Source organism: Hemibagrus wyckioides, linkage group LG18, assembly GCF_019097595.1.
Source record: "Hemibagrus wyckioides isolate EC202008001 linkage group LG18, SWU_Hwy_1.0, whole genome shotgun sequence".
In the NCBI taxonomy this organism is placed as follows: domain Eukaryota; kingdom Metazoa; phylum Chordata; class Actinopteri; order Siluriformes; family Bagridae; genus Hemibagrus; species Hemibagrus wyckioides.
This window is the reverse complement of record NC_080727.1, coordinates 7,092,303-7,106,094: the sequence shown is the minus strand read 5'-3', so window position 1 is coordinate 7,106,094 and position 13,792 is coordinate 7,092,303. Positions and strand designations below refer to the sequence as shown.

The window sequence follows — 13,792 nt, the reverse complement described above, 5'->3', positions numbered from 1 at the left end:
CCCAAACTGTTCCCACAACAGAAATTTGTCCGAAATGTCTTGGTATGAAGCTGAAGCATTAAGAGTTCCTTTCACTGGGACTAAGGGGCCAAACCCAACCCCTGAATTCAATGATTGGGAGGGGTGTCCCAAAACTTTTGGCAATATAGTGCACTTGGCTTACAAGATGTTAAGGTAGGTGGTACATATTAAAGTAACGTTCACATAAATGTCACGACCCAAGGTTTCCTAGCAGAACATCTGCTCATAGTATCACACCAGCTTGCCTTTTCCCCCATACTTTATCCTGGTGCCATCTCTTTCTCCCTGTCCACATGATGTAAAAGAAACACAGTTCATCAGACCAGTCAGTGTTCTTCCATTGCACCATGGTCCAGTTCTCTAACCCAGGTAAGTGAGACTGCTAACACCATGAAAAAAGATTTAGACTTATTGATTATTGTTGTGTAAAAATATCTCATATCTGTACCTGTGAAACAAATATGCACACATATACAGAGGAACATGATTTTTCATTGCTCTTTCGGGTTGTTTTTCTGTTCCACTGACCCAGCAGGAACGCTAATGAGCAGATGATGACATAACGCTTGTTCAAAATTCTGCACAAACAGTCTGAGTTTTTATTACAATAAATAAACGTTTGTGTTGTCTCACACAGCGGCAGAAGTACAGTCTGGTGAAATAATCAGCTATAACATTCCAACTCAATTAAATAGAATTAGAAATTAATGACTTAGAATCATTAAAACCTTAATTAGAAACTTTAAGTTATTAAAAGTTTTATATGGGTTAAAAAAAAAAGAAGAAAAAAGATGGGTCTGCTGCCTCGCCCGTCACCAATCTGACTCACACACACTCCTGAGCTCTGGTTTCTGTTTAGATTAAGAAAAGCTCATGAACACCAGTAAAGAATAAGATCAAGCTCATCAGGTTACTGTTACAGACTAGGCTACACCTTTGACGGTTGATCATTTACTAAAAGGGGTTCCATCTTGGTCTGTTAGAACACCTTCTTACTCTCTCTCTCATTCAGATCAGGCAGACCACGACACGATCAGGTAGACCATTCTTAAATTCTTCAAGCAATAACAGCTCCCACAAAGAGTCAAAATCATTAGCTTAACTTGCAGCACACCATTTGTCCAACAAGGTCTCCTTCTCTCTTGCAACCTCTACAAATGTTTGTGTAGGCACTTTCTTAAAATTACTGAATCTTTGCTGGTAGGCTTCAGAGACCTCATAAGCATGTAGTATAGCAGCTTTTACTTGCGCATACTGTAGACTGTCTTGCAGGGATAATGATGAGCTCACTTCCTGAGATTTTCCTACAAGCTTACAATGACGCAAGGAGGACCAGACATCTTTTGGCCAATTTAGGACTATAGCTATGCACTCAAAAACAACCTGAGTGTTATAAATGGAATATGGCCTTGGGATTGGTCTTACAGGAGGTACAATTCATTGAAGAGATCTACCAAGTCCACTCGCCGTATTCAAACCTTCCGGTCTACCTCGAGTTCCATCTTGCTCACTGCCAACTTAAACTCTATCTCTGTTTCACGTGTCTCTGGCTTTTCTTGAGCCTCAATTTGGAGACGTGCAATGTGCACTTTGGCACAGACCTCAACCTGCTTTGCACCTGAAGTCCCAGAAACAGCATAGGCATTCTCCACACCACCAACTTCAGGGGTAACAACAGATGGGGAAACCACTAAAGTCTAACAAAGCCGTTTTCTCCCCTCCAGTGCTTCTTAGGCTGCTTATAAACAGTAGGCTCCACCCCCTATGGTTGGATTCCTGTTCTTGATTGGTCCATTTGTCCACCTGCAGCAGAGCACAGGGAGCCAGAGGCAACAGAGCAAGACACCAAAAGAACAAAAAGGGAGAGAGAACACATGCAAAGCAGCACTTACAGGTAACACAGGTATTGCAGGATTTTGACATTAAAAATGTTATACATATATACACTGTACATATAAAAATGAAGACAACTAAAAGTATATAGTTCATTAATAGTGCATGACAATTTTGACCATTTAAGGTTCAACATATTCATGCAGTCACCAGATTAATAATGAGACTTGAATCTCCAAGAGGTCAAGCCTGCATCATTTATCAGTGATTCATGTTAAAAACAGAAATATTATAAACCATTGCAATTAATTAAAAAAACCCTGCTCCTTCCTTCTACATGTGATGAATGACATCAGAGTAGTGATCAGGTGGACTTCCTGCTTGGATACGGCAGATACGGTTCCCTCCGAACCCACTGCACTTCTTCAGGGACAGCACACACAGCATTGAGTCTCTCCGTCTTTTTTAAATGTAGTAGTTCAGCCTGCTGGAGATAACCTTGCAGCCCCGCTCTGCAAAGACACGCTCGTCATGAGGGAAATATCTCATGTCACGTGCCATTTGCTCCAAAGCCTCTTCGTTGGGTTTCAGGCCCTTGCTGATCATCTCGGCTCGGCCGCACTGCACAACGTGTTTGAGCTCCAGGGGGAGAAAGGGCACAAAGAAGTCCACCAAGTTCTTGTCTATTAGGCTTGTGTGCCAAAACCCACCTAGAAAAACAGAGACAGAGAGAGTGGAATGTTCTTAAATGTGTTGTTCCTCCTAAAGCTTTCAAACACAAACTTAGTAAAATTCTACATCACTTTCAGGTCAGCATCCATCTATAAACTGTATTTTTAAAGGCATCATCTCGTAAAGTTAAAGTTAAGTGTGTTAAAAGAGCGCTCACTAACGAAAGAAGTTTGTTGAATTGCCTTCACTTATAAAGCAATTGCATTCGGCATAGGGATACATGATGCTGGCTTCCGAATGAATAAAGAGCATCTGTACTTACTTTCCTGTTTATGATACATTGCATGAAAATATGAAAAATAAAACTGCTGAGCATACTCTAATGCTACTTTCACACACATACAGTGATTCACAGCAACAAAGTGACTGGAGATCATTCATTTTCTGTGAAAGGTGGTGACTTCCAGTGATATGAGCGACAAGTTTGCGATGAGATGCAAGGGCGTGTTCGGCGATGCCTCAAAGTTGAGACAATTTTAACTTGTTAAACCGGGATGGCTGTTTGCACTCGTGTGCACGTTCTGAAATACATGACTCAATCATGTTTAACAATCTATTTTTAAACTGATAATTTTGTGATTTTAATTAGTTAATTTAATGTCAGTGATGTTCATTTAGTGTTTTATTATTCTTAATTCTGTGTATTTTTTCCTGAGGGTTACTTTTACTTAATTTTTCTACAGAAACACTCCTAGTTTTGTCAAAGCTAATCCCCAACTGCTGATCATTTTTTTCAGTAAGACCTGGTGATCTCAGTGAGACCGTTGTCAGCATGACCTTCACGCAAATGTGGAGCGACTCGGTGCAGCCACTAGCAATGGGAGTGAAGACAGAAGAGGGCATCGTGATCTGTGGCAACGAGCACACGCTGCTTCTCCTTCATCTCGTATGATATGATGTAGATTTACTAGCACTATTTGAAAAGAACTTTTGCTCTCCTTCTTTCTGGCTTGCAAGTTTCTCAATGACCTTCTGATTAAAGTCAGTCATCTCAGTCACTAGTCTCTTTTCCCACTGACAGCATGGCCCATGCATTCAATAAGAAGTGCTGGAAAAGTGTTAGCTCAAACGCTATCAACTGACTGCTGCTGCATTTGCAGATTGGATTGATCTGGTCCAAGCTCCTTGATTCTTTTCCTCATCTGAACACCTGAAAGGGTATTTTTGTAAAGGTATAACCAAATTTTCTTTTATCTCGAGATATTTCGCTTGCTTCAACATTAATCAGTACTTGCCGGTTAACTGACAATCTGCTGAGCAGTAATGAGACTCGATGAGAATGGCCCAATCACATGAGGCCAAATAGATAAAACCAATATTGATTTGCTGACAACAAAAGTGGGAGGGTTTGGGGTGCAGAGTGCTGCAGCCCAGGGACAATTTGAAACAAGCCAATCAGAGCTCAGCCTCAAGTCACATGCTTTTCAAAAGTTTACAGACCTACATACACACTCATTTGTCCGGCGCCCTGCACACACAAATGAACTAAATACAGTTTCGATTTTTTTTTATTTTAAATAAAAGATATGAGTAACAGTGGAATAGTACGACTAAATGATTTTATTTCGTTATTTTAATATATAATTATCGTTAACATGTTAAAGAAGCATTCTTCTTTGGCTAACTAAGGGGGTGGCTGACCAGCACCCCCTATTGACCGGCCGCCACTGCTCATCACTGACGACCAGTAACAGGAACGCCCTCCTGCTGACTTAATACAGAGACTTGTAGTAATAAAATCACTGTATGTATGAATATAGCTTTATAGTCACAGCCTCTTGGACTTCTGCCCATGGGTTATTGTGGCTTTGTTAAAATTCACAAGCTAGTGTTATGTCACTCAGGAATCCTGCTCTACGTACTGTTCTTGTTGTTAAAAACAGACAGTGACACGGCTTTCTCCAAATCTTTCAGCTCAATCTCTTCTCGAGCCCTTCCCGCTTTCCAAAAATCCAGTGCCACCTGCACGATTTCTTTACCACCGATGTTACTATGAAGTAGAAACAAAAACATAAAGGGGGCATTAAACCTGTTCCATTTGATAACAGATCATTTTACAATTTATTTTCATTAAACATTTCTAAATCTGATTATACATACTGTAGGGATGCATTTATATCATTACTGGTATTGGACCAATACTGTACTCATTTATGTTTATCTTAAAACAGTTCTGATACCTAAATCTGAGCCCATTAGATACTGGGTGACAAGAGAGTAGTGTATGTGTACAGGCTAATTTGACAGACAGCATGAAATCCGATCTGAATGGATTTTCAAAGCAAGCTGTGCTATGGGAAAATATAAAGATGATGAAATTCAAGCAATTTACATTACAATTAACAGTTTTCTGGTGCAGGTCAGTGTCCCTCATATACTCGATTAAAAATGCTGTTTAAAATGCCATAAACATGGAAAATATGAATCTTGGCATAAAGAGTTCATGAGTTTGTTCTGCCTGAATCCATACAGACCCTGGAGCCAACAATAACGTCATTACATTAAACTAAAATATTATGTAATTAAATGTACAACAAATGTAATTATTTGTATGTAAATATACAACAAAATGTATTATTTAACTGCCCAATGATGATGTTAGAGACCTTAGAAAGATAAAGATGGCCTTGCGGTAGGAGACTCCGTCTAGAGTTTCATAATAATCTACGTAGGGTTTGATGCTGTCGATCAGGCCCGGGTTCATCTGATCCATTTCATCAAATATGAACATGGACCGTGGGCAGGCAGAAACGTTGCCCTTTATCCACTGCTGCAGTTGGGACTACACACACACGTGAAAAGAAGTAAAAACATGGATTATAAATTTGGAGATTAATTAATAGGAATATTGTGATTAATCGTAAGAAGAAAGGTAATGGTCATTTTATATCACCATGTGCCTAGAAAGCGATAGATAGATAGATAGATAGATAGATAGATAGATAGATAGATAGATAGATAGATAGATAGATAGATAGATAGATCTTTATTGCCATTGCAAAGTACAGGTACATAGCAACGAAATGCTGTTTAACATCTACCAGAAGTGCAAATAGTAGAAATTGTGCAAATGAACAAGTGCAGATAAATATGTAAATATGTACATCGATAAATAAGGCTATGTCAGAGTGTGCATTTTACTGGTGTTCCATTCGGTACATTTTGGATACTCCAAACACATTTTAGTCTACTTATACACGATATTGCCAAAGGTTTGGGACAACCCTCCAAATCATTGAATACAAGGGGTAGTTTTTCAGGGGTTGGTCTTGGCCCCTTGGCTTCAGCATACCAAGACATTTTGGACAATTTCATGCTCCAAATTTGTGGGTGACCCCTTCCTGTTCCAACATGACTGTACACCAGTGCACAAAGCAAGGTCCATAAAGACATGGATGAGTGAGTTTGGTGTGGAGGAACTTGAGTCCTGACCTCAACCTCAGAACACCGCAAGCCTGTGATCCAGGCTAGTGTAGCTTATAGTGTTGTCTGTCAGATTTAAAGGATGTAACTCGTGCAGTACCTTGTACAGTTTCAGCTCAGCTTCATGTGGGAAGTGTACAGTGGCAGCAAACAAGTGCACAAATCTGCTCTTCATTCCATTCTGATAAATGTTATTTGCGATTATCTGACTGACAAAGTTTTTGCCTGTGCCGGTCCAACCGTGCAATGAGAGGACGAGGGGCTTCTTCGGATTCTCATTGTTCATAAAGCCGGTCACAGCTTTGAGGATGACACGAGATGCTAAATGCTGGCCAAACAGCTTGCTCTGCAGATCTGCTTCAAGACCTGAAAACAAATGAAGAATGGGCCATTATGCAACACCACAATAGATGAGATGATCTACCTCTTCCTGAAATACTAAAACTAGCACTTATTTTTTCCTATCTGCTTTTAAATTCATGGAAAATTCTTTGAACTGTGACAGAGTGAACTAGTATCAGTGTGTTTCCTGAAAGAGTCTTCAAAAACACACATACATACGTACATCGTGCTGGAAAAGCAAGTGTGCAAAGTGCTGTAAATGTAAAGGTAAGGAAAGAAACATGGTTGCTACACCTGATGGAATCTATGGAATATTCTAGAAAAAGATGGTCGTTGTTGATTCATCTTCATACTTACCTTGTGCGTGTACTAAGTAAATGATGTCTTTTGTAAATGTCTCCTATACTCTAAGCTCCGTCACTGCAGATTTAAACAGTGATACAGTGATGCCTCTTGCATTATTTGTGCTATATTAGTTCTGTATATCTGCGAGACTGGACCAGATGGATTAGCCTTCACACCCCAAGCACATCAATGAGCCTCAAGTCACTCAGATTCTTTCACTTGCCCATTTTTTCCTGCTTCCAACACTGAGAACTGACTCTTTACTTATAGCAAAATATATTCCACCTTATTTTAGGGAACTATTCAATTTCACTTCACCTATCAGTGGTTTTAATGTTAAGGCCGATCGATGTAGAAGTTTAGGTGTTAATCCTGAATAGTTTCCTAATTGTAAAGAGAAGAGTAAACTGAAAGAAAATCTATACTACCCAGAGCACCCCAAACAAACAGATAAGCTAAAGCTAGCCAAACCAAAAAACCTCCAGCAAATGAAAAACATTTACACTCACACAATTATATAACATCATGCGTTTGTGCTTACCAGTCTGAAGCCGACCCAGTGCTCATTACATGTCTCAACTAAATAATTGTACAATTTCTTTCCCAAAGCGGCCATGCCAGCTCCAGTCAGAATGGTTGTACTTATAGGTTCAAAAGCCTGTACAATAACGCCCGTTATCAAGATAAAATGCAACACCAACGACACCAGGCTGAGGCAGACAGAGAAGGACTTCAGGAGCCTGGTTGAGAAGGTAGCAGCACATTGCCCATGACGAGGATCATTGTGTCAGGACCACTTCCCACGTTCCAGCAAGAAATTGAGAGGTTCAGTAGGCTTTTAATGAATGGTTACAGTCATGGTGCCTTTGTTGATAACAGAATGTTTTCTGGGAGCGTCCTAGGCTCTACCATACTGATGGCCTGCACCCTAGTTGGTGCAGCAGTCCTCTCAGACAACATTTCCAGGACACTACGCACAATCTGACTGGTAAGTCATACCTCAGATCACAATTATAATAGCTACCGTTCAACTCACCATACTGATACAAGTGCACACAAAGCTCATCCTATAGAAACTGTGTTCCCAGAATAGTGAAATCAAAGAATAAATTTGTTAAAAGCTCTCGAAATAACCTCATCACCACAAAACCAGAAAAAGGCTAAATAAGCAACCAAAAACTATTTCTAAAATCTAAAGGCTTCTCAATATTAGATGCCTTGCACCTAAAGCACTTATTGTTAATGAAATGATCTCAGATTATAGTCTTGATGCATTAAGCCAGGTTTTGGTAAGGCAGAACACACCTGCACCCCGCCCTCAAGAGAGCATCCCGTAACCTTGAGTGAAAGTGGAGAAAAACTAAATTAGAAGGTTTTTAGAATTGTGTATCAAGACAGTATGTCCGGCTATAGACAGGCTCTAAAAGCTGCAAGCATCTGAGCAAACTGATAGCAATAAACCAGAACAATCTCAGATTCTTATTTAGTACAGTGGCTAGGCTAACAAAACCTCAGATATCTAGAGAGAGTATTCCATCACAGTTTAGTAGTGAGGACTATGAATTTCTTTACTGAAAAAAATGATAGTATCAGGAACAAAATATTGGGTGTTTAACCTCTGACAGCACCCCGTGATCCAGTCCAGACTAAAGCTCCACATCTAGAGCTACAATGCTTTACAGGTATAGGACAGGAAGAGCTGTATAAACATATCACCACGGCTAAATCAACATGTTTGTTAGATCCAATTTCAACTAGATTACTAAAAGTAGTGATACATACAGCTGATAGAACATTAATTCCTCGCTATATTTAGGTCACGTCCCTAAATCTCTAATGTTTGGCAGTCATTAAGCCTCTTCTTAAAAAAAACTAAATTAGACCCTACTTTTTGTTTATATCTAAAATATTAGAAAAGGTGGTGTCTGCTCAACTATGCTCCTTCTTACAGTAAAACAATATCCTTGAAGAATTTCAGTCAGGTTTCAGGCCCCATCATAGCACAGAAACTGCATTAGTTCACAATCACAAAGATCACAAATGACTTGCTTTTAGCTTTGGACCATGGCTGTATCTCAATATTAGTCTTACTTGTTAATGCTGCATTGGTGTATAATGTTGGTGCATTATATAGATCATAATATTCTTGGGGATCGCTTACAAAATCACACAGGTATTCAGGGACAGGCATTAAAATGGTTTAGATCCTACGTGTCTGATCAATACCATTTTGTAGATTTAAATGAAGATCTGTCCAGTGTAATGCCAGTTAAATACGGGGTCCCACAAGGATCAGTTTTAGGACTTCTGCTGTTCTCAATATACATGCTTCCCATGGATAACATTAGAAAACATGGGATTAGTTTCCATTGTTATGCTGACGATACCCAGTTATACATCTCATCAAAAGCAGATCAAATCTAAATTTTAAGATTAACTGTGTGTGTCAAAGATATCAAAGACTGGTAGATAAAAGATCAATAATTTTCTATTACTAAATCCAGATAAGACAGATATTACTTACTGGTCCAAAAACCAGTACACAGAAGCTCTCGCAATTCAGCTTGCATTTAGAAGGATGTACTATTACTACTAGCTCAACAGCGAAAGACCTGGGCGTAATATTAGACAGCAACTTTGAAAATCATATGTCCAATATTACAAAAACCACCTTCTTCCACCTTACAAATATTAGGAACATTTTATCTGTATCCGATGCAGAAATGTTGGTTCATGCATTCATGACCTCCAGACTGGACTATTGTGACGCATTACTAGGTGGATGTCCTGCATCCTCAATAAACAAGCGACAGTTAGTGCAGAATGCAGCTGCCAGAGTTCTTACTAGGTCAAGAAAATGTGATCATATAACCCCAATTATCATCCCTGCACTGGCTACCTGTTAAGTTTAGAATTGATTATAAACTAGCACTACTTATGTACAAGGCACTAAATGGTTTAGCTCCCACGTATCTAACCAATCTTCTAAAATGTCACAATACACCACGCTCCTTAAGATCACAAAACTCTGGACTTCTGGTAGTTCCCAGAATATCAAAGTCTATAAAAGGGGTTAGAATGTTTTCATATTTAGCTCCTAAGCTTTGGAATAGCCTTCCTGACAGTGTCCGGGGCTCAGACACAGTCTCCAAGTTTAAAAGTAGATTAAAGACATCTCTTTAGCTAGGCATACACTCAATACATCCCATAACCTTGTACTCCAGTACATCTGATTAAATGCACATCATCTAGTGTTGCTAATATCATGAATGGCAGCTACACTAAATCCTTTCCACCTGTACCTTTTTCAACCCATCCCGAGGCATCTGTAGATTGTGCCAGCTCTAGGAGACAGGCCAACCCTGCGAGGATCCTGAGGCATCCAGAGATGGACCAGCTCCAGCTGGGTTTTGGGTATTCAAAGCAACGATACCAACCATATTTGGACTTCGAGGACGACAACAACCTCCTAATTAATACACACACTAACATTCTACATACACTGGTTTCCCTTTTGAGTCTGGTTCTTCAAGGTTTCCTCATACCATCTAAGGGAGTTTTGTCCTTGCCACAGTCGCCTCAGGCTTGCTCACTAGGGATGATTTTGTCTAACATCTAGGACTTTTTGCACTATGTTTTTGTTTCTTATGTTCTGTAAAGCTGCTTTGAGACAAAGTTCATTGTTAAAAGTGCTATACAAATAAAATTGAATTGATTTGAATTGAACACCAATGGGGCTGTTTCTTTCATTGTAAATGAACTCATACATAAAGATTGTTTTGGAAACAGAATCAGCTTGCAAACAGAAATTGCTCCTTCTCATTTTGCCCATTTGTTAATGTTACTTCTGCTGCTATTATTATCTACAGTTGCATTCAGTTTGCACATGTTACTGTAATATTGTTTTGCACATAAGTCAATATTGTACACTTGTTCAGACATTCACTGTAGATAGCAAAGAAATAATTTCATTGTACAGGGGAACTTGTTTTCCTCACTGTGCCCATGTCAATAAATGATTTGCGATTAAAGACATGTTTTGAAAACACGTAATGATTTTAGGTGATAATAAATACTCGCAGTCATGACATCCAATACAAGAATGCCATACTAGAACTTCCTGTACATACATAAACTAAGTGCCTTTACCTGACAGATAACTTACACACCTGTTTTGTTGTAAGAGATCCACTCTGGTCTGCAACACTCCTGATAGTTACACAGCACATCTGGAAACCGAGCTAGAAATCCGGTTAAGGCAGATGCAACACCAACACCCAGGCTGGTCGAGACTGGGTCTAATGCTTCCGCGGTCATGATCATTAAACTCCATCCTGCGCAGAGAAGTGGAACTAGGATCCATCTTGGCTGCATCTTGTTTTTTTTTGCGAGACCAGTATTGATTCAGCGTGGTTTAGAGTGATCCTCGATTCTTACAATGATGTCTTCTCTGGTCTGTACGGTATACAGGTGTGCCAGAGAATTCAGCGCACCTGTTTCCCCTTTAGTGCGCATGCGCGAAATCGTGACGTTCGGTTTTTTTTTTTCATGCACCTTTGTTGTTATCATTGCGTATTTTATACTATCAAAAGGTATATTTTGCGTTCTTTGTTCGATAGTTTACATAATTATATACTTCAAAGTTCCTCAAGACTTCAGTGTCTTATTATAAGAGGTTCAATCGCCAGTCAAATATACTTGTCTGTGAAGATTCTCAGTCATCCAGGCGCAGTTATCTGGAAGTTGATTCATGTCAGCTGGACTTCTTTCTAGATATATCAAAACGATTCCCTACTCATCTGATCAGCTTCCTCAGTCTGAGGGAAGTTGGCAGGATTCCACAAACTTGCATCCTTCAGTGTCAAGGATTCCCTCCCCTCCCTGGATAGCCTTAAGGCAGTGGTGTCCAAACATACCCAGGTGCGGCTAGTGTGAGTGCAGGTTTTTATACCAACCAAGTCTAGTGAAAGCCAATATCAAGTGATTAAGCAGGTGGAATCAGGTGTGGTTCCTGCTTGATTGGTATAAAAACCTGCACCCACGGCGGCCCTTTGCAGATAAGACTGGACACCCCTGCTTTAAGGGAACAAGGGGAGTTAGGAAATCGTTCTGATGTAACGACCCCATAGAAGGAGAGCAGGGAGAGAGAGTACTGAAATATTAGGAGTAATGATCAGAGAACGTGAGAGTGGATGGCTCCTTAGGTATAGCTTTCCTGGTGGACCTGTGAAGAGGTCTTGATCTTCGTGGGGGTGGATGAAAGATCACCATGAAAAATAGGAGACAGTTTATGCCTGAGACCTCCACCACAAGGATTTTTCATCAGGATATAGATGACTTCACACAATACACTTTATGTGGCTAGGACAACTTACTGTTACAGCATTTGACAGACACCTTATCCAGAGCAACTTAGATTTATCTTGTTTTATACATTTGAGGATTAAGGGCCCAACAGCAGCTTCAGGATTCAAACTTACAACCTTCCAATCATTAGGTCAACACATTAACCACTGAGCTACCTCATCCCATAATTTCAAGCCTGGAGAAACCTTGTTTCATTTCACTATGCACTGCCCCAGTTATATATGGCTGACTTGACTTCATTCACTTCTCTATCAAACCTTTGGTATGCTCTGTCCCAGATGTGTATTTTATCATTCTCAAATATGTGTCCTTTGTCATTGAGATACAGGTACACGGCTGATTCTGGTTCTGAAGTGTTGCTTCAAATATATTTGATAATTATAGCTTTGGCTCAGTTTTCTGTAACTAAACTAGATTTCATGAACTAAACATAATATATTCCAATTAAAACTGTAAATACCTAGCTCTTTAGGAACATTATCCTGATTGGACAGATTATTATTATTATTATTATTATTATTATTATTATGAATGTGTTTGTGTTTAATTTGTAGACAAAATGCAGTTTGTGTTGTTATTTTAGGTTTCTCATATCAGTTAAGCACTAGGCTTTACTGTTTATCTAAAAAAAGTTCAATACATTTATTATGTGTAACAAGTTTCAGCTATAGAACAGTCTCTTACACTGAAATCACAGCGGGAACAGAATTCCCTGGAGGCCTGAGTAAAGTGTCTCTTCATTGTATATAACAGTCTGGGGATCTATAATGCACCTGGACCTTTTAGTCCTCAGCTGCTGCTTAACCACAACCCCACTGCCACACAGACAAACTACATATACAAATAAGCTTTAATTGTAAGAACAACATTTTTTATTTGAGAAATTTATTTTAATTATATTTTATACAACTACATAAAACAACTATTCAAACATATACAATGAATAAACATAAAAACACAAAACAAACCTTAAAATATTAAAACATTAACTATATAAATACAGAAATAAGCTACATAAAATAATAATAGTTTATAAGTTACTTGTGCCAATAATATTATTAATAATAATAAGTTACTTGTGCCAATGTGCATGTGCAACAGTCCTAGATAGATAGATAGATAGATAGATAGATAGATAGATAGATAGATAGATAGATAGATAGATAGATAGATAGATAGATAGATAGATAGATAGATACTTTATTCATCCCAAAGGGAAATTCACAGTTTCCAGGAGTATCCACAAACACAGGTAATAATAAAATAGGAAGGAATTTAACAAAAATACTAAAATACCCAAATTAGGGTACAAAATATAACAAAAAATATATCAAATAACAAAATATAGAATATAACAAAAATATATCAAATAACAAAATATAAAATATTACAAAATATAGCAGAATACAACAATATAAGAAAATATATCAGAAAAATGCTAAATACAGAGATTTAGGAATAAATATGGAGAATGAGATGAAAAACAAGTAATGTGCAAGACAAGTGTTTAAGGTTACAGACCGATTCGATGTGCAAAAACTGTTATGTGCAAAAACTGCATGTTTATGAGTTCTGTGCAAATCTCAGTGTATTGAGAGTTCTGTATAAACCGGAGTGTATTGAGAGTTCTGTATAAACCAGAGTGTACTGAGAGTTCTGTATAAACCAGAGTGTATTGAGAGTTCTGTATAAACCGGAGTGTACTGAGAGTTCTGTATAAACCAGAGTG

At 38.7% G+C, this 13,792-nt stretch overlaps 1 protein-coding gene across 1 annotated transcript; it reads right to left on the bottom strand.

The window, feature by feature from the left end:
- Positions 1-581: 581 nt before the first annotated feature.
- On the bottom strand, positions 582-11,211 carry LOC131368754 (torsin-1A-like). Its single transcript, XM_058414848.1, has 5 exons — positions 10,866-11,211; positions 6,110-6,375; positions 5,193-5,368; positions 4,449-4,576; positions 582-2,564 (listed from the first exon to the last, which is right to left on the bottom strand). Exons 1-5 carry the CDS (start codon positions 11,068-11,070, stop codon positions 2,320-2,322), a joined length of 1,020 nt encoding a protein of 339 aa, XP_058270831.1. The 5' UTR covers positions 11,071-11,211; the 3' UTR covers positions 582-2,319.
- Between the last annotated feature and the right edge of the window lie 2,581 nt (positions 11,212-13,792).

Bases quoted from the DNA above. Each gene is read 5' to 3' on its own strand.
- LOC131368754 (XM_058414848.1), bottom strand. From the start codon at position 11,070: ATGCAGCCAAGATGGATCCTAGTTCCACTTCTCTGCGCAGGATGGAGT. The intron at 4,577-5,192 runs GTCTCTAACATC...TCTACTTCATAG, and splicing joins GCCATCTTTATCTTTCTAAG to TAACATCGGTGGTAAAGAAA. The intron at 2,565-4,448 runs GTACGTAGAGCA...CTGTTTTTCTAG, and splicing joins TGTTTTTAACAACAAGAACA to GTGGGTTTTGGCACACAAGC.